This window comes from Onychomys torridus, chromosome 3, assembly GCF_903995425.1.
Source record: "Onychomys torridus chromosome 3, mOncTor1.1, whole genome shotgun sequence".
In the NCBI taxonomy this organism is placed as follows: Eukaryota; Metazoa; Chordata; class Mammalia; order Rodentia; family Cricetidae; genus Onychomys; species Onychomys torridus.
Window position 1 is genome coordinate 80,025,906 of NC_050445.1, and position 26,093 is coordinate 80,051,998.

Below are 26,093 nucleotides of genomic sequence, written 5' to 3' on the forward strand. Positions count from 1 at the left end.
TCTGCAAGCTTTGTTGTGCTCTCAAAGCTGTCCTAACCTATATAAGTTCCCTTTTGGCTTCACATGGTCAGCCAGGCTCAGAATCTTGGCATCATATCAGCAATGTGGAAATGCTGTATATTTACATTACCTGTGTTACAAAGTCCTCTGTACAGGAGACAGCAGATTTTATTTAGTTCAAATTAAATAAAAAATCCTCTTTGCATGTAAAATTCTTACAGAACATTTAATTGTGCTTTCAGTAGTTCATCTACTTTTTGCTATTCTGAGTTCATTTCCCTAGGTCTTTAGAGTAAATGGATTTTCTTCCATTCGTTGCTTTCATTATTTCTGTTCACACCTGCATAGTTCCTGTGGTTTCCTAGTTGAATTTATTGGACACATATTTAAGGTAAACATCAGTTTGACTTGACATTGAGCTTATAATTAATTATTCAATAACTTGCTATTCATTGAATGGTAACATACAAACTCCCTGGCGTTTACCTCTGAAGTTTTGACCCTGTAAAACATGAACATTCTTCTACAGCCAAGCCAATTCATTAGGCCTTAGAACATGAGTTTGGCCTTTTTATTTCTAAGGTTGGATCAGGTTATTTCCTTTACTTATAATCCCTCTCTACCTCACAAATAAATAATAACATCATGCTCTAGGGCTAGATAAGCACACACATGCATACACACACACACACTTGACTGTATCCAAGACATTTTAGTACATGGTGGCATCTGCCTTTTCTCAGCCAGCAACACACATTGCAGTGTTTAAGAATCCATCCTTTTCCACTCTTAGGCATTTAAACTTCCTCTGTGTGTGTTTCTGAATCTCTAAAGAGGTTACTAATTCCTATGACACAGGAACTGTTTAAGTGTGTAGTATTTCTTTTACTAGCTAAATGGTTTGTATAACTGAAAGCTCTCACAAGCTGTTTGCTCTTGCAAGACAATGAGGCCAAATTTATGACTCACAAAATGAGAGTAAATTTAAATTCCCATCCAATATGGCAGAATATGGCTTGGAACAGGTTGTTGGATTTAGCAAAATGCAAGTATGGTATTTCTCAGTCTCCCAGAACTGGACACGAACTAAATTCATAACTGCAACTAGCACAAAAGAAATAGCTTAAGCATATTAGTGAATGTAAAAGTACAGGTCTCACATACTAGTGAATCACCAGGTCTAATAAAACTGCTGGGATCAGAAAACTACACGGGTGAAATGTAAATGAGCAAATAAGTAGAACTATTTTTATGGAAGCTGTTAGTACAGAATTTTGGCAGAGATTTTGAAAAATCAAATATCAGAACATAAAATGATCATGAATTTGTCTGCAGACGTGAAAAAATATATTTTTCAGAAATAAATTAGGGCCTAAATATTTTTACAGCAAAAGAACCCCTACAAAATTGAAGTGCAGTAGCGTTCCTTGAATGGCAAGCTTCACCGTTGCCCTTTATATGGACTTAAGTGCTGCTGCAAAGAGGGCTGTGCCATGTCACGTGGGCTAGTCCCGCTCCAGAAGTCACATGTGGACACATAAATGAGGACCTATTTTCACTCTAGTTTCTGAACTTCTCTGAGAAGTCATTTATTTTGTACTTTTTCAGCATCTTGTGTACTGTACATTCCTGAAGCATAGTCAATATAAACAGCGAAAAAGGAACACGTGAGCAATGAAAATACACTTTGACATAACTGTAGTCTGCGCCATTTAACGTCAGATAGCAGGAAGTAGTTGGTGACGTAAGTGGAAATCATGGCCCACTCTGTTGCTGACTGTACCTAACTGATGGCAGAATTAGTACTATGATGCTCATTCTTGACTGTAGGTATGAAGCCTGGCTGAAGCCTTCTCTTGAGAAGCCTGGATTGGTTCACATGTTTAGATTTCAATGGGCTTTACAGCAGGTTTCCTTATGTGCCTCCTGTTGGCTCCAGTTTCAGAGGGCTTAAATGGAGCCAGCGCACCATATGGTTTGGGCAGAGGAAGCGTGGTTTCTGCTTCAGGCATGTAGGCATTTGGACGCTGCTCTGCTGTTGTGTAAACACCATTGGGCAGCTGCCGATAATCTGTTTCCATGTACTCCTGCAAAGGGAGATGTTTTCATTTCAGTTTTCTGAGAGCACTGAACTTACTTCTCCTTGGGTCCTAAAAGAGGAGTTTTAGGCTCTGCTGGCTGATACTCACTTGTAGTCAGTCGGTTTTTATTTTTACTCCTTGGGGGCCCGCCACCCAGCTCCTAAATAAATACATGGAGGCTTATTATTACTTATGAATGCCCAGCCTTAGCTTGGCTTATTTCTAGCCAGCTTTTCTTAACTTAAATTATCCCATCTACCTTTTGCCTCTGGGCTTTTTACCTCTCTTTATTCTAAATATCTTGTTTTCCTTCCTACTCTATGGCTGGCTGTGTGGCTGTGTGGCTGTGTGGCTGTGTGGCTGTGTGGCTGGTCCCTGGCATACTCCTCTCCTTTCTCCTTTTCTCACTCCTCCTCTTTCTTCTTCTCTTATTTGTTTCCTCTGCCTGCCAGTCCTGCCTGTTTCTCTCTCCTGCCTTGCTATTGGACGTTCTGCTCTTTATTAGACCAATCAGGTGTTTTAGACAGGCAAAGAAACACAGCTTCACAGAGTTACACAAATGCAACACATCTTTGCATCATTAAACAAATGTTCCACAGTGTAAAAGAATGTAAGACATCTTCAAGTAATATTCCACAACACCCACCAGAGGAAATGAGTACAGGAGTGTGAAACCAGCCCAACCTCTGTTGCCTGTCATCTGAATGGGTGTGGGCATAGCTCAAGCATCATGCTGATTCTGGGGCTTAGTGTGGGTCAGAAACTGCTTGGTGGGTTCCACATGCACTGTCCTCTAATGTACTGTCTGTCATTGAGCTCTTTATTATGCCCACATTTTTGACAAAAGGAGTAATACTTTTCCTCTGTCACTGGGGAGCAAATATTAATACAGAAATGATGAGAACTGACACCAGAAGGAATGGGCAAGCAGCATGGTTTGACCTCAGGGTCCTCAAAGTTCTGCCAGTGTTTGTGGAAAACAGCTCTCTACAGCACTAAAGTGAACTGTGCGGTAGAGAAAGGCAGAGGGACATGGCAGGGGAGCCCTGAGTGCCCTAGGAAGGATGGTCCCAGAGAGTACAGAAGTTACAAGTCAGACCCCATGCTCAGGTATTCCTACTATGTGTATGTACATTTTAAAGTCTTAGATTAGAAAGTGAAACATCATCTTTGCAGAACCACTCATGTGACAGTCTAAAGCAAACTGTATCTCCATGATGTGGTCGTCTATGGAAGAGATGCCTCATTCTAACCTTTAAACTATTGAGAGATCATGGAATTAGATGCATGAAGAGGAAACTGAACTTGCTGGTGGCTTCCACAACTGACCAAGACCTTGGTTGCTGTGGAGGAGAAAGAGGTAGCATGGAGGTCTATGATACAGACCAGGTGTAGTTCGTAGAAGGCTGTAGTAAACCATAATATGGCTGTGGAGGCCACAATATATGGATATAGGTGTGGTGTGATGGACATGGTCTGGTCTGGTGTGAGCAAGTGTGAGGACAGACAAAAACGTGTTATAGGTAAAGCCAGTGTTAGAATGGTTATAGCCATGCTGAAGGAGGCCACAGTGTTCAGTTCATGACAGTCCAGGGTATGACTAGGATGGGACTTGATGCTTGTTGGGGTTCTTCAGAGAGAAAGCAGTGCTCTGGACTACTAGTACAAAGTCTTATCCACACACCAAACTCTTTTCTACTAATCATTCAGACTATGTGTGTTAGAATGGGAAAATTTCATATATGGGTTGAGCTTGCCTAATATAAAACCCTGAGATCCAAAATGTTTCAAACTTTTTGAGGATTGATATGATGTCACAAGTAGATAATTCCATACCTGATGTCATACTATGATTGCAGTCAAAATACAAATATACTAAAATATTGTATAAAAATCAGCCCATGTGTATGAAGTTTAAGTGAAACGAATCTGGGATTTAGATGTGGGCCCTAAATATCTCATGAAAATCATAGAAAGTTCAAAACATCTTTATGACCAAGCACCATATCACGAGAGGACAGACTATGAAGGCAGCCTCTCCTGGCGTACTCACTGTGCAGCATGGGGCAACACTTACCCGAGACTTCTCAGCGGTGGCAAAGGCATACATTTCTTCATCTCGAAGCACCTTTAGCCAGTCCTTCTCGATTTCTCTGTTGAGTGGCAGGCCCTTTTCAATCCTGGAACTGCAGGAGAAGATGAATTCTTCTTTCTCTCTCACCTCCTTTTGGAGCTCAATGGTCAGAGCTTGTTTCATGGATAATTCAGCAACAAGAGCCATCATTTTCTCAGTGGCATCTTTGATCCTTTTTTGGTAGCCATTCATCTAGAATTGAAGAGCCAAAGGTTTAGTAGGTATAGATATTCCATGAGGATGTGGAGAAAATAGCCGACTTATTGGCTACCTAGTACAAGCAGTCTTTCCTGGAGGAATAGGGATCGACTGGAATTCATAGAAAATGCAGGACTCAAACCTGCTCAACTCACTTCCTGTTGCTATGGTAAAACAAGGACCAAAAGAGACTGTGGAGGGAAGGGCTTTGGCACATGCTTCTGTTATTGGGGGAGTCGGGGCAAGTATTCAAGCAGAAGCCATAGAGTGATACTGCCTGTTGGCTTATTCTCTGACTCATTTATTGGGTCATGCTCAGCTAGCTTTCTTACACAGCCCACACCTAACTGTCTAAGGATGGCACTGCCCACAGAGAGCTAGGCCCCTAACATCAACCTCAGTCAAGACATTCTTTCGTTGATATGGCCAAGGCCCATCTGATCTGGGCAGTGGACGCTCCTTCTTCCCAAGTGACTACAGGTGACGTCACACTGACAGAACCAACCAGGACAGAACCCAACATGTCTGCTATGAAAAAGAAAAAGCAAGGAAAGAAGTGGAAAGAAAGGTTTATCTCTTCCTAGCTTCCAGGTTGGAGAGTACTGAGGGGCTGGCTTAGTGTCTGTTTATAAGGAGGAGAGAGGGGTGTTCTTGATGCCTGAGTTCTGGCCTACTTGTAAGCTCTGGCTCAAACGATAATACAGGCTTATCAGTTTGAGCCTTTGCAGCTGTTTGGGGGTTCTTCTGGCTACTCTGTTTCTCTAGTATTACAAGTAATTTCCAGAGCCTCTGCTATCAGCTTTGAAAAATTGTCTCTCAATGAAAAAGTGACTCCTTCTCAAGAGAGGGGCATTCCTTGTGCAAAGGAAAGGAAGGCATAGGAGAGAGTGTTCGCTCAGACAGAGCTCACTGGCTTAGATAAATCTTACTTCTTTGTTTATGAGGCCAGATTGTATACACTACTGCCACTGGGCTCACTGGTGCAAAAATGCAAAGGCCACATGAAAATGGTGCTTTCACCCTTTTTTTGAGGTGAATTTTCACAGTAGTTTCCAATATAACTTGGCAAAACTGTCTCTAGAACAGGACTGAATGTCTACTTGTTTACTCAGGATCATTTTTCTAGCGTCTACTATGTGCCAGACACTGAGAAACTAAAAGAGGAGGGGAGTGTCCCTACTGTCTGGAACCTGGTCTGGGGTGTAGCCACCCTTCACCCTTATCAGACAGGACAGGTGCACTCAGGGTGGTGTGGACGTAGACCCAGTCACCTCCACCTGTTCCCCTTTCTCCTGCCACTAAGATAGTGTGCCCCTTCTCTCTCCGTGTCTGCCTCAGGAATGGCAGGGCAGCACATAGCAAGTCCTGCTGAGTGTTAAAGCCCTCTTCTGGAGAGTGCTCGAGGGTCCCTCGGAAGCCAGGCCAGTGCACTACCCTCTACGTGCATGGGACAACCTATCCCTGTAGTCACCAGCCTGCCTCCTGCTAGCTGTTGCCCAAGCAGCTTCAGGTCTCCAGTCAGCCTGGAACTGTGTGGCTGCTGTTCTTCAGTCGTCCCGTTCCAACTGGGGGTTCTGCCTGAATTCTGCATTGGAGCAATTCCTGCTCAGAGCACTGGAAAAGGGAGGTTTTCTGCTCAGAAAGAAATAGAAAGGGTTGGTGCACAAACTACAAAGATAACAACTGATCTAATTGAGAAGTTCTGCTAAATAGAACTTAAGTACTGTCCTTCAGAAACTTAGGCTTCCTTCTGGTGAAGTGAATTTACTCAGGGACTAGACCGAAGCTCGTTTTAGACTAATATTTACATTTTGCTATATTTCTAGACTAATAAAACTTCATCTCTCTAGTGTTTCTCAACAAATTAAGAGAGAAAAATGAGAGGAGATGGCAGAAGTTGGGGGCAGGAGAGAGGGTGGGTGGGGATGAGGACTCTTTCAGGCGGACAGACCTTCTTAGCTAATAGCAGCGTGTCCTCCTTGCAAGTCTGTGTTTTGCCTCTGAGCCTGTTTGTGAGCTGGGACACCTGCTCATAGATGAAATCCTTCTCCAGTAACTTCTCCTCCTTCTTGGCCAGCTGAAGTTCCAGCTACAGTTGGAAACAATTTCAGTAGGAGTTAAAAAAATGACTATGAATTCACAGCCTCCATTCTCAGTCTGTCCTCCACCCCGCAATAGAGACACACTGCTCTTGTGAGAATACCTCTGAGAAGTCCCTGGAGCTGGGCCATATCAAGAGACACTCTGGCAGCTCTTCTGCCCTGGGTGGACTATGGCCCTCTGGCTCTTTATGGTACCCACAATGCTATTCTTTCCAGATGTTCCCACATGGAAAATTAACTTATTCATTCAAGAAGTCAAAATTGGGCTAGGAGAGAAGGGTGCCTTTGAATGATCAAACTATTGAGTCTTTACTTCTTTGGGTAAAAATCTGAATCAAAGTTAGGATTTAGAACTACATTAAAACTAGGGAGCAGCTGTGGCTAGAACGATGAAGGGGGAGACAGCGCTGCAGTATCTGTGAGCAAACACATGCGCATTTAAAGAAGAGCACTTACCATGTCTAATTTCTTCATCATTTCTTTTTCAGTTGGGTCTTTCCCCGGAATGAATCGGATCCTGCCCTCACTGTCAGGATTTATAAACCGTTTCTCTAGGTCTTTTATTCTATCTGCACACTGTGAAAACTATTGAACAAGAAACATACATTAGCTGCAAATTAACTCTCTAGCTTAGTAAACCTTCAAATGATGTAGGCAGGATCTTTAGCTCATTTGTAGAACTATACAGATGGTGTGTGGAATAGACCTTGCACAGGAAGTCAGTGTCTGTCTGTCTGTCTGCCTCACTAGAGAGAAGGCTGAATTCCTACAAGTCCTCTTGTTGCTTCCAATTGTGTGTGCCCTTCATGAGGTGCTGTGTGGTCAAGGGCCGGAAGTAACCGTGCTGCTTCAAGTTGGATTCTTTTGTTGCCAGTGGCCTCAGTGGCATCCCAAAGAAGGAAGTCAACTGTAGGGACAACCCAACATGTACTCTGCAAGCAGCAGTCTCAGCCCTGTGTATGTTTGGTAAAATGCCTTTGGACAGATTCTAGATGTCAAATCACTGAGACATGGAGGTGAATAGAGATAATAAGAACAATAGTCACACTTAGTTTTCAAAGGGGAGATGTGAGCACAGTGATAATCCAAAGGCCTTGCCTCCAGCTTCCTCACCATTATGTGGCTGCTTCTCAGAAACTTTTGGTTTCTCAGTTGGCAGATGGCAAAGATGAGGCTTGATCCCATGAGGTGAAACAATAGACATTAGTACCGTGGTTCTCAACCTCTGGGTCACAGCCACTGGAAAACACGCTTAGGAACTGAGACACTACTCAGTAGCAAAATTCCAGTTCTGATGTAGCAATGAAAATATTTTATGGTGGGGGTCAGCACAAATGAGGAGCTGTATTAAGGGTCGCAGTGTTAGGAGGTTGAGAAGCACTGCTTTGGTGCTATAGACCACCCCAGGAGAGACACGGGTAGAACTACAGGATTTTAACCGATAGTATTCTTCTCTATAATGAGAATTGTAACAGGTGACATTTAAAAATAGTGACAGAAATTATTAGTGACACCTCTTAATGTTTCCTTAGTTTTTTAAATTAGGAAACTAAAAAATAAATATGATACTTTCTTATCAAAACCAGTGCCTCTAGAGGGCTGGACAGATGCCTCAGCAGGTAAGAGCACTGGGTGCACCTGTAGAGAACCTGGGTTTGGTTCCCAGCACTCATGTGGCAGCTCACAACCATCTGTAACTCTAGTTCCAGGGGATCTGATGCCTTCCTCTGATCTCTTGGGCACCAGGTGTGCATGTTGTGTACACTTACATACATGCAGCTAACATGCTTAGACCTATTAAACAAAACAGATCTAAAACAAAAGCCAACTAATGCCTCCACTTACATTTCCCACTGGGAATTTAAGGGAATATTTTCACTTTCCTTATAAAAACCATGTTCTTGTGTCTTACAATAGCTCATGAGATTTCCAGGACTCCTAAAATGGGGCTGATCCTACAAGGTCCAGGAGAACATGATTCATGATAACCCTTGGGATCCGTCTGTTGGACAGTTAAAAGCTGTTTCAAAATAACAAAAAGAAAAAAGTGATCTGAAAACGATGTAAAATGGGAAAACAAGACAAATGAGCAGCGAAAGCTGAGGCCAGGATGTGGCCAGAACCTGGCCTGGAGACAGAGTGCAAGTGTGGCCAGCCTGAGCTCGGCCTTTCACACCGTCTTCCGGTGCCAGGTGGCTCTGGACATGCCAGCTCCCAAGCCTGCATGTGGTCCACAGGTCTACATGCAGCCAAGATGATCAAGGCATGCCATTACACGGCATCAATACGTAATTGTTCCCTCTTGTTAAAATTGAATTCTTAGTTCACAGTGGTTGGGGATTATTTCCAGGAATGAGCAATTTCTTACAATTAAAGCTTCTGAAGTATGTAAAACTCAGGAAAGAGAGGATGATGTGGTGACCTTTCACACGCCTGTCTCTCAGCTCCAGCAATTCCCAGCACAGCTTTCTTGTTTCATCCCCTCTGCCACTTCCTCCACGCACTGCGGGACTACGTTAGCGTCAATCCCGCACATCATCCAGGTTTCATCTGCATGGCTCTGAGGAAACTGGCTTCCTTTTTTTTCTTTCTGATACAGGGTCTTATTGTGTAGCCTCAGCTGACCACAAAGTCCTAGGAATTCTCCTGCTTCACCCTCTCAGGTGGGATTACAAGTATGCACCATCACACTCAATTTAAAACATAAGAAATTAAAATAAAATTTAACCATAGTATCATTTCTCATATAAAATGTTCCCGTCTCTTTTATATAAGTCCACTGAGTTTCTAATTTCTCCACTGATGCATAAATAGAGCATATACTAATGCCTACAATGTATATGTTGGATCAAGTTTCTTCAATAGATATATAAGAAATGAAAAAGAGGAAGTACTTTAGTAGACATATCAACCAAGTATGTACGATAAACGGTAAGAAGAATGATTAGTTTTATCCATTAGATGTTAGTCCTGATTTGCAGCTAACCTGAAAAATATGCTTATATAATGGAGAATCTGGTCTGTTTGACAGCTTATTATTAAAGTCCCTTTTAGACATCCTGGAGTTCCTCATGGGCAAAGACAAACCTGAAGCTGTATATTGGGAAAGAGCTAGAGAAGGCCAAATTATTCTGTAGAACAGAGCATGCTAAGTACAGTCACTGAGTTACACTGCAGGACAGTGAGACTCCGAAGCAAGTGGAATGGGAAAGCTGGGAAGATGAGCCATGAGACACAGAGCACCTGGAGAGCCCTGCACAATGATGGGATGGCCCCAGAGGAGTATGGTTTTCTGAGGTCTAACATGGAGTTCTTTGCATTTCTGGAATGTAGCCTCACACACTGCTCTCAAAATTATTCAGTAAAATCTGTCAGGGGCTTTGCACACATGATGTTGTGTAGACTGAGGAGAATCTATAGTCTAACTCGACAGAGCACAGAAATGGAGCAGGTACTATGTACAGGCTGACCATTTTTGGAAGCTGGAGTCAGAGCCAGGGAATAATGGGGAGATTGTTCCTGAGCCTTGGTGGGAGCGATCTAGTCAATTGATCTAAATGGGAGCAATTATGGCTAAAAATTATGGCTAGCATTGCTATAAATGGCCCTGATGAAATTGCACAAGCTGAAAGATGCTATCTGTCATCTGTATAAGGTTTAACTATCCCAATGCATTCAAGTATGGAAGCAGACCCTATATACAGTTCCACAAATCCTTTGTATGAAGTTAAGTGAAAAACTGAAGTTAAATGTATGCTGAAAGAGGAGGCTTGCTCTCAGATTTCTGACTATTTTATTAATTATTCTTGGGGAAAGATCTTTAACATCTTATTCCTTTTCTACTTTAATGCACTGAACATACCTTAATTTAATAACCAGAAAAAATCCAAAAGCAAGGGTGGTACTTTAAAATACAGGGTAGAATTTGTTCCTGCAACCTTGAGACAGAGAAGAAAAGTGTAGGTCAAAAATATGTTGATCCAACTTTTTATATTTCATAAAATTATCATTCCATGTGAAGAAAGTAGGCTTCTGTCCACATGTTCGTCTTTGTTGTTGGGAACCACAGAGGTTAGTGAAGAACCTGCTGTGTGTGACTGAAGACTGACAAGTGGTAGTTCTAGGGTGTCATTCCTCCACAGAGCATCAGGCTCATGGCAGTGGCATTTCCTGTCATCTCTGTATTCAGCAGGCTGAGGCAGGGAGGTTGCAATGAGTCTGAAACTAGCCTGAGATATACAGGAGTATCAGACAACAAAGGTACAAGAGCCTGCCTCCACAAGCCAGAAAGACTAAACGTTATACCCTGGTGGTCTCAGCAACATCAATGCCCAAAGTAGGCTGCAGGTATCAAGAGCCTAGATTTCTCTGGACAAAGCTATAGAAATGATGAACTAGGGCTAAATCCTGGGATGGCCCGGATTCCAAGAAACATAGACAATGCTTCATGAGAAAAAAAAGCTGTATAGCTCAGACTCCCAAAACCCCATCCTAGAGAAGCATTCAAAGCTTGTTCAAACATCATCGAACTTGTAGTTACCAGGAGTGGTATAGCTTGGCTTCCATGCAAGAACCCATATCATCTACAAACTAACAAGAGGGAAAAGGCAAGCCAACAGCCTGGGGGCCATGCCCCTGACCCTCACCCACCTGGATCTGGAGCACGGCCAGGTCAGCATCAAGGGCCCTCTTGGTGGGAAGTAATTTCTGTGTCACACAAATCTGTCTTTGCTTCTCAGCAATCTTCAGTCTCAGGAATCGGATTTTTTCATCCAAGATGTGGATTTCAACATCCCCATGAAGCTTCATCTTCTCTTGGATATTTATTTTTTCATAAAAAATGCATACTTCTTCCTCACGCTCTATCAGCTGAACACCACTATGGTCAAATTCAGAGCAGGGGTTTAAGTGAGTGCTGAGGCCTCTGTTTCCTAGTTACTGTGGTTCCCTCTGGGTTTGGGCTCACAACATACATCAACACAACAGAATTTCAGAACATAGTTTCATATCCCAGTGGACTGCTAGTTAAGCTCTGCACACTGGATTTTCCCGGGGATAAGAGTGTTGGCATCTCCACTCACAGCCTATTGTGCAGCAGGATGGCTGCAGTGGCTTGGTGAGCTCTGAAGGTTTCCCAAGGTAGGGGAGGTCACTCCGAACATGTGAACAAAGCAAAACTCAAGCTCGATTTTCTGCACGTCGTTTTTAGGGGGCCAGACTTGCCAAGCAAGGCTTAGCTAGAAGCCCCAGGCAATGGTCCCAGGAACATGATTCTGGAGTGAGCTGCCAGGCCCAGAGGCTGTTTGAAAAGTGAGTGTTCCTGGTGTTGGTTCCCAGTAAGTAACCTGCCCTTTGTGGCCATGCTGACAGGTGCAATGGGAATACCCCTCCTTGAGAGCAAGCCACTGGACAGAAACAAAGTGAGAATTTTTTCCTCCCAGCTGCCTGAACAGGGCCTGGGAACACTCTATTTATCCATAAGCTGTGGTTTATGCCAGGAGCCAAATAGGATTTGTGTGTGTGTGTGTGTGTGTGTGTGTGTGTGTGTGTGTGTGTGTGTGTTTGTTTTAACCCAGATAACATTTATTAGCCCTTTGAAAAAGTTCTGTTTGTCAGGGACCCTAACAATCTTCCCACACTGCCTGTATATCCATTACTACCTTTAATTTTCCTAAATCTTCCCTTCCCTCCAATAGTGTGCCTGTGGTTGAACCTAGCTGTCCTTAGCACTCCATTCTGCCTGATTGGTTTTTCTGTCAAAACTGCTTCTTATCAAATTCCCTTGATGACAAAAGCCAGCAGCAAGGCTTTGCCACTCTGTCTCCTCAGGGGCTAGCACCCCACTGCTTTACAATAAATAACACATAGATCTCATGAAATCTGAATTATTTCTGGACTCGGTCTTCCCACCTATCAATTTCTCATAACACAAGTAACTGTGGTGGGATGGGACTGTTGAGAAAGTAACACTGTTAATGACATGCTTGTAGGCTGGAAAAAAATAGGCCGCTCTCCTAAGCCTTAGTTACTTATGAAGAGGCTAAATGCTGCCCAAATGGATAGTTGTCACTAAGACTGACTCAGCTGATGCAGAAAGAATTCATTGTTATGGTAGAGCAGTGGTTCTCAACCATGCCATGACCCTCTGGGGGTCACAATTCAGATATCCTGAATATAAAATAGCAGATGTTTACATTATGATTCATAACAGTAGCAAAATTACAGTTATGAAGCAGCAACAAAATGATTTTATGGTTGGGACCAGCGCAGCATGCAGAACTGCACTAAGGGTCACAGTATCAGGAAGGTTGAGAACTGTTGTCCTAGGTCTCAGAGACTCTGATCTTCAAATGCCCCAAACCCTCCTTTTTACTTCCCTTCCACAGACAACCTGTCTTGTTTTCGTGCAGAATACACAGCTCCCTCCCAAGAGTAAAGAAAATGGCTCCACCTCAGTAGGCTCCCTGGGCGCTCACCCCAAACCATTGGTGATCCATACCTTTCATTTCGACGCTGCACGGCCTTCTCATACTTTTTGCGCAGCTGCACCATCTCCTCTTCAATCATGGTGATCATGCTGGCCAGCCTGTCCATGCTGTTCAGCTGTGCCTCCTTCTTCTCCTTCATTTCCTGAAGTTTAGTGTTGATTTTGCACACATCATTCTGCATGCTCTCCCTGATGGTCACATTGTTGGAATGTTTCAGCATGGCGTTTTGTAGCTTTCTTTTAAAATAATGGCACAGTGCAGAAGATCATTATTTTCTTCAAAAATACTGAAGGTGTCTGAAAAACAATTCTAAAAAGTGTGTCTTCTGAAATGACATCACTACACAGTGCATTTGGGACTTGATGTGAACTGCTCTGTCGTGGGATCCCTCTCCAGCCAGGTGAGGATACTGTCATTATGTCTACCACCGTGTCACCCTTTTGTGAAAGGGGCCTTTGCTGCTATCAGCTTGGGAGACTGTTCTGAGGTGTCCTATTGACAGTGTCTACCAGACCTGAGCACTCAGACTAGGAGCAGGGGACACGCCGCATGAAATCACAGCCTGTATGTGGTATTTTAATTTCCTTTCGAGTAAGAATCTGAGCAGGAAATTTCTCTTCAAACATGCTTTTCAAATCTTTATCAAAGTCAACTAGGCAATAATGGCCAAGAGGAAAACCCAGTTAGGTAGTCTCAGGCGACCAGGGACTAACAAGGTGAAAGAGTAGATCTAGGCCTGTGGTGAACATTATTCCTGGAATTATTACATAGATGGACTCACTTAGCAACAGAAGGTCCTACACAATAATGCCGAGGCTTATGTATAAGGAGAATTCAGAGAAGTACAGTGGCCTGCCCGAGGTCCCACAGACAGTAACTGTCAGAGCTGCAAGTTTCATCAAGAAAATGTTGCTCTTAGAAGCTGCCACAGCTCCCCACAGGCATTACAACCTGGGCTGCTGCCTACGAAGTCATTTGGCTTCTAACTTCAAATGCAGATTATGAGATTCATAGTTTTTTTCTTAATTGAGCAAATGAACATCATCAGATCATCATAGTTCTATGTTAGAGTTTTCCATCCATTAAAACTGTGACACTAAGAAAACAGGAAGCATGCCCAGGGCCTGTGCTGTCACCTGAGGAGCTAGGTGTGTGAGCAGGCTCTCCCATCTCTGGAGGCCTCGGCCTCGGCTATGACCAACAGGATATCTAGAGTCCCAAAGACACTGAAGACAGGGCTTTGGCAGGACTCTGGCTGCCAGGACTCTTACCTTTCTAGAGAGACAGCACTGTTTCTTAAAATTTCCAGTTCATTTAACGACATTTTGTGTCTCTCTTTGATTTCATTCACTTTCTGATGAGCTTTGTGAAGGAGGTTAACAAACTTATTCCTCTCATTTCTAATTGTGTCGTACAGCTTGGCAAATTCTTTGAGTCTGTGAAAACATGAAGTGGTTTTTCAAAATTGAAAAATAAACAATATCTTTCCCTTAATCAAATAACATAATCCCTTAATCATAACAAAATTCTTTTACCTCCGATGAATTTCATATTTTTTCTTCTTGTATAGTCTGATTTCAAGGTCCTTTGCTTTGATTTCCTTAACGACATTGGAATGTTTTTGCTGAAATGTAAAAGATCATGTGTGAAATAAAGAAAAACAGTCAGAAAGCTCAGTGTGGTGGCTCAAGTCTGTAGTTCCAGCACTTGGGAAACTGAGGCACCAGGATCGCAATAAATTCAGGGTCAGCTGAGAGTGCGTGCTAAGACCCTGTCGTGAAAATCCAAAATCAACAGCACAAATACAGCGTAAGAGTATCCTGCTGGAGATGACCGGCCACACTAGTGAAGGCCCATGAACCGTGGACTGGTGGCCATGGAACCCTCATGGGACTGGACTAGGTCCTCTGGATATGGAAGACGGTTGTTTGGATGGAAATGTTTGGGGGCACCCAGGCAGGGGGATGGGGATCTGTTCCTGGTGCATGGAAAGGCTTTTTGGAGCCCAGTAACTGTGGTGTGACGCCTTGTGCAGCCTTGGTGCAGTGGGGAGGGGCTTGGACCTGCCTAGGCTCAGTGTGCTGGGCTCTGCTGACTCCCCATGGAAGACCTTGATTTGGGGGATGTGGGGATGTGGGGTGGCTTGGTAGGGAGGACTGGAAGGTGGGAGGAGGGAGGAGGGGTGATGTGTGGGTGGTATGTAGAGTGAGTAGAAAATTTCTTAATAAAGAAAAATGAAAAGAAAAAAGTCCTCTGCTGAACCCTGCTCCATTCACCTCTGTTAATCTTTCCTAGCCTGCTGGGTTGGACAGACAGGGAGAACAGGAGAAAGCTGAGAGCTGCCTGGCCTGCTGAAGTGATTCCCAGAATTGCTTAAGATCTAGGAAGAAGCAGAGAGGGTAAGGGAGCCTACAAGGACAGGGTGGGGGAGCTGGGGTACCAACAGAGAAGAGGGACTGTAGCCTGTACTGCTCAGAGGTCAGTGAAGAGGGAGTTTTGACAAATGTCAAGACCTGAACCCTCGATGGCATTTTGTGAAGCCGAAGCAATGGTTTAAAGTGCAGTTGTGTCCCTTATGTGCTCCTGGGTGCATTTCCTTTATATCAGGCACCGTGTTGAAGCCAGCTGTAAAGCTGTATCTAAATATATTAAAAAGAAAGCAATTATACCTATAAAATCATATATACACACACACATATATATACACACACACACACCAAGTGCTGAATGTATTAGTGATGACCTTTAGATAGAAAATGCCTGGTGGGTCCTTTCTCTGGGATGCCATGAATTTGGAGATAGTCTCTGTGAGCAGCACTGGGTGGGGGCGGGGGGACAGCTTCAGTCATCCTCCATCAGGGCAGACAGAGCAACATCATTTGGCCTGATATGCCTAGACAGTATTGGATACACAATGATTTTATTTCATATAACTTTCATGGAAATGGGATTCGACAAGCTAAGCTTCAAGTACATGAAAAGAATAAAGCAGGTGTGAGACGTAGCACAAGCTATGCTGTCTTGTGGGAGACAACAATGTCAACATGAGTCCCCACCCCAGGCTCCTTAGTTTTTAAAAAGAGATGTAGATATTATGCAAATTAATAAGATTGAATACTTTCTTGTGGAAATACAATTAACTACAACCAATGTTTCAAAGGGTAATTCACAATGCTGAAACACTCTAGGGACAAACAATATTCTCCCTCATGATTTCTATTATCTCAAAAAGAACTGTCTTGTGCTTTATTATGAATAAGTTCATTTAGTAGTGAAATTTAGCTTATGTAGATCATTGCATTTATAACATAAGGATAGATATAGATAACAGAAGGATCAGATATTGGGATCGATCAGAATTAGTCTACTTTTTAAAACAGACCAGATCTTGGAATAACAAAGTATACCTCTAGTATATACAAAATTTCTGAAAAGAAAGGTAAATTTCTGAGCAGGAAGTCTCACAGAGGCAGACAATTCCAACCACAGCAGGTGCTTCTGAAAACACCGTTCTGGCTAACCCCACCCCAGCCCCCGACTTTGGTGGTGATGACCTGAAACCCCGTGGTCATCCTTGGCTCTTCTGCTCAGTCTCTTTCCAATTCCTTAGAGGCCATGCTCTTTGCCATGTGTTTTCTATGAGCCCAATGGTCCCTTGGGCTCCACTGGGTTTTTGCAATAGAAATCAGACACTTCAAGATGGGTTGAGTGACCTCACCATCTGCCCTTGCCTGCTATCTGCTTCACTTGACATCTCTTCTCTTCTGCCTCTGCCAGTCATGGTGAACTTCTCACTTCTCAGGTGTGAATGTGTCTAATTAAACAGTGAAAGAGGTGTCTGAGGAGTTGGTTAATTGCTGTTGGTCTGTGTGGTTATAACTTTCTCCTTCCATCTTCACTACAGAATCTATTTCATATTAGTGCCCATCAATGCTACATAAGTGTGAATTCCTTCTGGGGAATGAGAAAAAAATCCCACCCTCATATAACCTCTCAGAATGAGAAAAAAATTACACGTATAAACAGCCAATGCCCAGGTCACATAACAAATGCATAAGTTCTACCTCATTAATAGTTCATATCATATTTAAAATTTTTATTATTAGTTATGGAAACACAGTATCATTATGTCATTCAGGCTAAACTTTAACCTGCTGTCCCTCTGTGTCTACTACCTCTTGATTGCATGTCACAATGCACACTTTTATTGTTCATTTGGCAAGAGATCAAAGCTCACACAAGCAGGCACTCAAAACTTATACTATTTCCCCAGCCTTTATTTACTTTTAACAAAGAACTTCTGGACACAGTCCTTCTGTGGTCTAACTGATTCCAATGTTAAAATGCTAGCTACTGTTTTATGATGTTGTTTGTGGCCCTTGTGGGAGTCTGGGGAAATCATGGGATAAGGCAGTAGTAGCTAAGAGTCTCCTGAACTGGTCTGTAGCATGCTTATCTGATGACTTAGCAAACTCTGCTCTTAAGTTGTCCCAAGGCAAGTCACAGTGGAGTCTCTGGCTCTGTGACTTGCACATTCTCTCTGTGGCCTATGCACCTGGCAGCCCTGGCCCGTAGAGATGCTTACTTCATTCTTGTTGAAATTGTCATGTGTTCAGACCCTCTGGCCACTTGATTTTTTTTTAACCTCTAGACTGACTATTGAAAGCTGAATCCTGAGTTGTTGTTTTCAGTGTATGATTCAGTATCCTTTAGGAAAAATTTATAGTCACTGAATTTGAAGGAAATTTTGAATAATTGCTTTATAATTAATGATGCATTGAAATGAGGCTCCCTTGAACCTTTGTGGTAATTGATGAGTGGTTGTAATAAAGCAGTTACCTGGGCTTTCAGGAAATCCTTAGACTTTTGTTCTCGTTCATCAATCTTGAGCTGAGTCATTCGCCCCAGGTTGAATACCAGGTCTCGCATACTCTCTTGCTCCTTCAAGAGCTTGTTCTCCTCTGCAATCTGCTGTTCTACCAGCCTTGCCTCAGCTTCAGATAGGGTTTTCTTTTGAAAAGCACAGGATTATAACTCATTTTCTGAAGAAGCACCAGAGTGAGGCTAGCACATAGCACTGTCTTCCTTTCATGCTTAGCAAGAGAGAGCAAAGTCATGAAGGATGCGAACTAGTGAGTGGGTCAGCATGATTGACGTTTACCTTAGTGGGTTTTTAAGTGATTAGAAAAGGTTTAAAAACTTGTCTTAAAATAGTTAAATATTCAACTGCAGTTTGAATGACAAAAGTTTGAAATTTGAAAATAGACATTGATGAAACAGGTTGACTTTTAATGCAAGCAATAGCCCTTTTATTTGAGAAATCTTAATAGCCTATAAAAAAGATCATCATTTCAAGCACAATTTTTTTTTCTCAGAAAAAAACTAGTGGGGATTGAATTTTAAGGTGAGGATGGTACATGTGTGTGTGTACTCAGTAGGAATAGACCACTTGGCTAGATGAGGAATGTGTGTGTGTGTGTGTGTGTGTGTGTGTGTGTGTGTGTGTGTGTGTGTGCTTAGCAGAGATAGAACACTTGGCTAGCATGTGGGCACTGCACTCAATCCTCAGTAAACTCCCTCATAAAGAAGAAATAGGCCCATTGTAAGCAAGATGGTGCTCTAGCAACATACTTTTAGTTTAAAAATTAATGTCTATTATTTGTACAAAATATTATTCACAAGAATGGGTTTCACTGTGGCATTTACATACACACATTATCACAATTTGATAGTATCTGCCTTCCCAGCTGCCCACCCCCTTCCCATCACCCACTGTCCCTCTTTGATGGCTTTTGTAGAACATTTTAAAAACATAACTTCATACTCCACTCTGCAAGAGAAGTGTAAATGAGTGTGAAATTAACCTGCTGGATCAGATTCCTCTTCGCTAATTCCACTTCCTTGTGGAGGTCTCTCCTTCTCTCAGGCAACAGAAGATCATCTTTAGGGATAGCTTCGATCTAGAAGTCAGAATTTAAAACAGGTGCTGTAATGAAAACAGCGTTCAATACCATATATTCAACCCCATTGTATACTTTTTGAAACTGGCAGGCAAATTATAATTCCTGATCTTACAGGAATTTCCTTCTCTGATTATTTTTTATAAAACCAACATGAAGTAAAATGTGAAGATCTACCAAAAATACACAATTTATTAGCTACAAATATTTTATCCTTTATAAATAAATCTTAATATTGAGCAGCACTTAAACATGTTGAAGGGTGTGGGGCTTAGGTGCATGATCTTACTTATTCCTCACAAACACCATGAGGCATCTGATTGTTTGAAAGAGAAAGACATATGGACTTGCCTCAGTGGTGTGGTAGGCACCACACTGTCTGACCACCACACCCTCTGACCACCACACTCTCCATCCACCACAACCTCTGCTGCCTCATTAATTCATCTTGTGGCCACAAGAGTATATTATAGAGATTCAGCTGTGTATTAAAGCTATACTTTGACCAGCCAAGGGTCTGTCAAAAGGCAAGCCATTTATTATGAATATTTGGTACTATCCAGCCTTTAATATTTCAGCTGTCTTCTACTATGAAATTTTTGTGTGGCCAAATATTTTTAGACTTGCTGAACTTCTAGGAAACTAACTTCCCTGCTGGAGTCAGTACTTAGATAAGGTCACATAGGCAAAGACAAGCTGGTGGGAGATGCATAGCTTTGTTTCTTATGCAAATGAAGCTCAGACCATCTCCTCACCTTGAGGCCTAGTGACTGTCCAGAGCAATTGACTGAGAACAAAAGAGGTTTCTACATATCAAGGTGGAAGGTAGGGTGGAGGAATATTCCTGAGGAGGCAGAGAACCACATGGTGGTGGTGGTGGTGGTGGTGGTGGTGGTGGTGGTGGTGGTGGTGGTGGTGGTGGTGTTTTCTGGAGAAATGGCATGGCAAGAAAAAAGAGAGGAAGATAGAGAGGTTCCATAGAGGGTAAGCAGATCTCAGGTAGAGTTTTCTGAGTGCCAGGAGTAGAGAGTAGTAGAGATGGGGAAAGAGGATACAGAGGACGAAGATGAGGCTGGAAGCGGCTATGAGGGGAAACTGGACAGAACCAAAAGCTACATAGACAGGATTTCACCCAGAGAAATAGATTAGATGGATATAGAGCTTGGTGTGTCTAGAGTTATTCTCCTGAATGCCTGGTGGAGCTGTAGCTGTAATGATAGAATTTTGTCCTAGAGGAATAAATTTAACAGACATAAGAGCACAGTGTACATAGATTTTTTTTTTTCCCTCAGATGTCCCACACTGGACATAGTGAAATCCCCAGGACCCCTGGGTATTCAATAAATTCATGATTCGGGAACTGAGAAACCTACAGATGTTTGACTATTCACAGGAGAGTGATTATAATTATCAGGTCTATGCTCATTTATGAAATCCTATAGGCCAAAGAAAAGCAGTTATTAGTTAACAATGAGAATAACTTGCTCTCTGCGCATCTGCCAGAGCAGTATTAACACCTCAGATGGGCCCCCAGGCTCTCAGTACTGGAGTCAAGGGTCCACTACCTGCAGGGCCTTTAGGCCTGATTCTGGGCAGGAGCAGTGCTCTTACGCATGGTATTAGAGTAATTCCAGGAGTGATAGATGAAGACTCTGAAGGTGAAATTAAGATCATGGTTGAGGCTGGTAAGGGGATGACAGTTATTCCCCAGGGTGCTTGCATAGCATAATTGCTTTTGATGCCTCGCTTCCAAATAATCCTTTTCTTAAACCACATAGAGGTGAAGGTGGATTTGGCTCTATAGGCCCTCTAGCCTGCTGAGTTTCCACCTTAGAACAAAGACCCATGATAAATTTAAAAATTAATGATCATGATTTTCAGGGTCTTTTAGATACTGGTGCCAACACTTCAGTTATCTCTATAAAACATTGACTCAAAAGTTGGCCCCTTAAAAATTCCCACCTCTAACCTACAAGGTATCGGCACAGCTCAGACGCCATTACAGTGCAGGCTGCTCTTAAATTGGAAGGATGAGGAAGATCATGCCGGAACTTTTCAACCCTTTGTGCTTCCTGGCATTCCAGTGAACTTGTGGGGACGGGATGTGTTAGATGGTGTGGGAACAGTGTACACAGCCTGTACAACAGATGCTGAAGAGCCAGGGCTACTGACGTTCCAGTGAACTTGTGGGCACGGGATGTGTTAGATGGTATGGGAACAGTGCTTACTACACAGCCTGTACAACAGATGCTGAAGAGCCAGGGCTCCTGACATTCCAGTGAATTTGTGGGGATGGGATCAGGGCTTACTACACAGCCTGTACATCAGATGCTGAAGAGCCAGGGCTCCTGCCCAGGCAGAGGCTTAGGGAAAATGTTACAAGGAGATCCACTACCAGTGGCAGACAAAGGCTGTGTTACTAGATGTTCTGGGGATACTAGAGGATTAGGGTCTTTCCCATAGGGGTCACTGCACAGGAGCCTCCGATAATACAACCAATAAAAATCACTTGGAAAAGTGATGTCCCTCTATGGGAACAGTGGAGCCTTACTATAGAAAAATTGGTGGCTGTGAATGCATTAGTCTAGGAACAGTTAGATGCTGGACTATCATTCCTCCCACTTCACCTTGGAACACACCAATATTTGTTATTAAAATAGAGGCTGTTACAGGATCTTAGAGCTGTAAATAAAACCATGCTTCTCATGGGAGCAGCACAGCCTGGCTTGCCTGCCCCTGTGGAAATTCCTAGACATTGGCATTTCATTGTGGTCGACTTGAGGGATTGTTTCTTCCCCATTCCTTTGCATCCCGAGGACAGTCCTCGATTTGCTTTTAGTGTTCCATCAGAAAATCTCAAAGAACCTTATCAGAGATATCAGTGGGTGGTCTTGACCCAAGGAATGGCCAATAGCCCTACTATATGTTAAATTTATGTGTCTTTGGCTATAGCTCCAGTTCAAAAAGCTTTTCCAGATGTTTATATAATTCACTATATGGATGATATTTTATTGGCTGCTAAAGATAAAAAACTTGTTTTTGATGCCTTTTCTAAATTACAAGAGGTTCTTAGCCTGGCTAATTTACAAATAGCCCCAGAAAAGGTACAGGTATCCTTTCCTTATCACTATTTAGGTCATGAATAGTTACACACTTAAGATTACTCTGTATACAGATCAGCTATGCACACTTAAATTTCCAAACCTTTGTGGGATATATTCAATGGCTTCGGTCCACTTTAAAGATTCCAACAGGTCAACTTCGTCCTTTGTATGATGTCTTAAAGGACAACCCTGACCCTTTATCTCCCTGTGAATTAACAGCTGAAGGGTGTACAGCCCTACAACGTGTACAAGAGGCCCTGGAGCAGGCTCATGTGCAATATATATAGATCTTTCTTCTCCCTTATTGTATTTGATATTTTGTTTTTCTCATTCACCTACTAGAGTGTTTTGGCAAACAGGTCCTATTCTATGGGTACATTACCCAGCTTCTCCAGGGAAAACCATTACTCCTTATCCTCAGACTATTGCTCAGATTATATTTAAGGGAATCAAGATCAGTGTTCAAACTTTTGGTAAGGAGCCAGATATTGTGGTAACCCCCATACACCCAGTCTCAAATAGCATGGTTGAAAGCTAATGATAATGATTGGACCATATTGACATGCTCCATGCAGGGTCAGTTTGATACTCACTACCCCTCCAACGATGTGTGTCAATTTTTTAAATTTCATCCTGTTATATTTCCCAAGATAGCACAGATGATTCCTATTCCTCAGACCCATGTGGTATTTACTGATGGCACTTCATGATTTTGCTGTGATAGTTTCTGGAAACAGTGAAGAGAATGAAAGTCCAGGACACTTCTGCCCTGATAGTGGAGGTACAGGCAGTGTTGCTTGCTTTACAGATGTTTTCTGATGAGCTTGTAAACATTTATACTGATAGCCAATATGTGCCACATGCCATTATGCCTTTGGAGACAACAGCCTACATACCATCCATCTCTCCCATTCATGAATATTTGTTGCAGGTGCAAGGACTCATACGGTCCCACTCACATAACCTTTATGTGGGCCATATTAGAGCTCATACTCAATTGCCTGGACCTCTAAGTGAAGGAAATCAGAGGGCTGATGCCATTGTATGGCTGTCACATTAATTTGTTCTGCCTTTGAAAAGGCTACTCAGTTGCATCAACATTATCATCTTAATGCTGGATCTCTTTGTTATCACATGGGCATAACCCAGGAACAAGCCATCCAGATAGTTAAATCATGTCCTCTTTGTGCTGAACTTTGACCTGTTCCCCGAGGACTTTTATCTAATCATGTTTGGCAGATGGAAGTCACACACGTGCCTTCCTTTGAAAAATTACAGTATGTCCATTGTCTATTGATACATATTCCTCTCTAATTTTTGCCTCTGCCCATTTAGGGGAAAAGGTTAAGGATGTAAAGAATCATTGTCTTCATGCTTTTGCTTATATGGGAGTGCCAAAATGCATAAAGACTGATAATGGTCCCACCTACAGCAGTACGGGATTTTCAAAATTCTGCCAAGATTTTCTGTTGTTAATAAGACTCGTATTCCTTATAATCCTCAAGGACAGGCTATAGTAGAATGCTGCCATTGTACCTTAAAAACATATTTTGCTAAAGTAAAAAGGGGGGAGCTAGAGGCTAATCTTTCCACATTCTATTCTTTCCCTTGTTTTATATATTTTAAATTTTTTATCGGTGGATTTTGCTGGAGTATCTGCTGCAGATAAGCACTGGAGGGCTCCTGTTGCAAATTATCCTCTGGTGTGATGAAAGGATCTTTCTACTGGCACTCGGAAGGGACCAGATCTGGTGTTGATGTGGGTCCGGGGTTCTATTTGTGTCTTTCTGCAAGACAATGAAGTTCCTTTTTGGGTTCCTGAGTGCTGTGTGTGCCCTGTGGCTGATGGCAAATCCCAACATGGCAGAGACCTATTGGGCCTTTGTAAAAAAAAAAAAATCCTCTTCTGATGCCAATGGGGATTGAGAGCCCAATATGGCCAGCCTTGGCAAGCATTAACAGAAGCCTAGGAACTGTAGCCATGCAGTTGGATTCTTCAGAAGGTAATGTATGGTAACTGCTCTTTCAAGTTTGTTTGAGAACATGTCACCCAGGCACCTTGGAGACTAAAGATAACCCTGAAGGTCACTGACCTCCATTTGATAACAGTAGCATGCCAGCTAAGCATTTTCATTTTTGATATTCTCTTCAAGCTGGTGTAGTACCTATCTTTTCAGGAGTGGCTCTGTGCAACATTTATTGGCCTCCTGAAATTCATCTAGGCTCTTTTGAAGATACCTTAAAATTTGTGAGCCTGAATGTAGCCATTATGAGACCATTAGTTCTGCTCCTTGTGAGTTGTCTGTTTTTTCTTTATGGTTCTTAGTTGTTCTTTTGCAGAGCTGCCAGCTTAAGTTGTGCTGGGATCAAGAAAAATGGGCCTTCATGGTTGTGTTCCAGGAGTTGTGTCCATGCCAGTGGACCATGGCAGTAGACACAGATGGTGCTTACATGCTCCAGAAGAAAATTTGACATCGCTGCTGCCATTGTTGCTGTTATAGCAGTGGCAGCCACCACTGCTACTGTTTCTGGGATTGCCATTTCATAGTTGGTTACTACAGCTAGAACAGTGGAGACCCTGGCAGGAAAAGTAGCTACCACAGTTAATTACTCTTTCATTCTATTGGGCATGACAAATTTAATTCAGCAGTTATATACATTTTGATTGGCTTGAATGTTATAAATTTACAAACTCAAGTTCCACTTGCTTTTGGGATACCATCTTACAAGGACTCCAATTTACAGTAAGGCTCGTTAAGGAAGGGAATGGCTCAATTACCTCTAGCCTACCGGCTATGGGTGGGTTAGGACTTCTGTTGGTCTTTTCTGTGTCACATAGATTGCAAGCCCAGTGCCACTTAGAGATCTTTGGCAGCAGTTAACCCTACAGTTCATGAGGTTGAGCCTGTATGATAATGAATATTCAGCGACAGGTAATTCCTGGGGGGCACTCACCAACCTAAGGCCGAGCGCCTGTGTAGCCTGGGCAGGTGTCTCCATGACAGGTAAGGCAACCTGCTGATGTCCCACACAACCTAAGTCAGAAACTCATTATTTAGTAAAAAGAGGGGTATAGATATGAGGTAGATCACTAAATCTACCCTGAGAAAACAGATAAAGAAATAAGATAAATGGGTAGATAATTGAATCTACTCTAAAAAGAAAAAGGGGGAAGATATAAAAATGACAAAAGGTAGATTACTGAATCTATTATGAAAAGAAAAAATACCTTTAAAAAGAAACTACTTGTTTTAAATTGGATAAGTAATGAAATTTTTGTCTGAGTTTATCAAATATTACTGGACTGGACATTGTCAAAATATATATATAATGGAGATTTTTATCTGAATCTGTCAAATGTTAGTGGATTAGACATTGTTATTAGACATGTAATTTTTGACTATATATATTGTATATACTTATTGGATAGTTTTTCTTGTATTAGTTATAAGCTTTTTAAAAATTTTAGACAAAAAGGGGAAATGTGGTGGTATTGTGTTCCCCAAAATATTGTGCACCCTAATAAACTTATGTAGGGTCAGAGAACAGAAAAGCCACAATATTAAACATAGAGGTCAGGCAGTGACACTTAACACCTTTAATCCTAGCATTCCAGAGACAGAAATTCCTCTGGATCTCTGTGAGTTCAAGGCCACATTGGAAACAGCCAGGCATGATTTAATCCCAATTAGTGAGCCTTTAATCCCAGGGAGTGATGGCAGAAAGTAGAAAGATATATAAAGAAACTAGAAGCATTTGGCTGGTTAAGCATTCAGGCTTTGGAGCAGCAGTTCAGCTGAGAGCCATTGGGATGAGGACTCAGAAGCTTGCAGTCTGAAGAAACAAGACTAGCTGAGGAACTGGCGAGGTGAGGAAGCTGTGGCTTGTTCTGCTTCTCTGATCTTCCAGCGTTCACCCAGTACCTGGCTCTGGGTTTGATCCTATTAATAAGACTCCTTCAGAGTTGTGCTACAGGGGGACTTGTAGAGCCCTGGCCCCTGTTTTGGGTAGCTGTTGCCTTGCTTG

At 42.5% G+C, this 26,093-nt stretch overlaps 1 protein-coding gene across 1 annotated transcript in view; it reads right to left on the reverse strand.

Moving 5' to 3' along the window:
* Positions 1–1,612: 1,612 nt before the first annotated feature.
* Ccdc146 (coiled-coil domain containing 146) overlaps positions 1,613–26,093 on the reverse strand; it is a 167,843-nt gene continuing 143,362 nt past the window's right edge. The window contains exons 10-19 of the mRNA XM_036181251.1: positions 18,868–18,963; positions 17,843–18,013; positions 14,539–14,627; positions 14,275–14,439; positions 13,015–13,239; positions 11,166–11,394; positions 6,972–7,100; positions 6,365–6,502; positions 4,159–4,407; positions 1,613–2,087 (exon numbers count right to left, since the gene is read on the reverse strand). Coding sequence (XP_036037144.1) covers positions 1,884–2,087; positions 4,159–4,407; positions 6,365–6,502; positions 6,972–7,100; positions 11,166–11,394; positions 13,015–13,239; positions 14,275–14,439; positions 14,539–14,627; positions 17,843–18,013; positions 18,868–18,963 — 1,695 coding nt within the window. The 3' untranslated portion in view covers positions 1,613–1,883. The remainder of the gene's footprint in view (positions 2,088–4,158; positions 4,408–6,364; positions 6,503–6,971; positions 7,101–11,165; positions 11,395–13,014; positions 13,240–14,274; positions 14,440–14,538; positions 14,628–17,842; positions 18,014–18,867; positions 18,964–26,093) is intronic.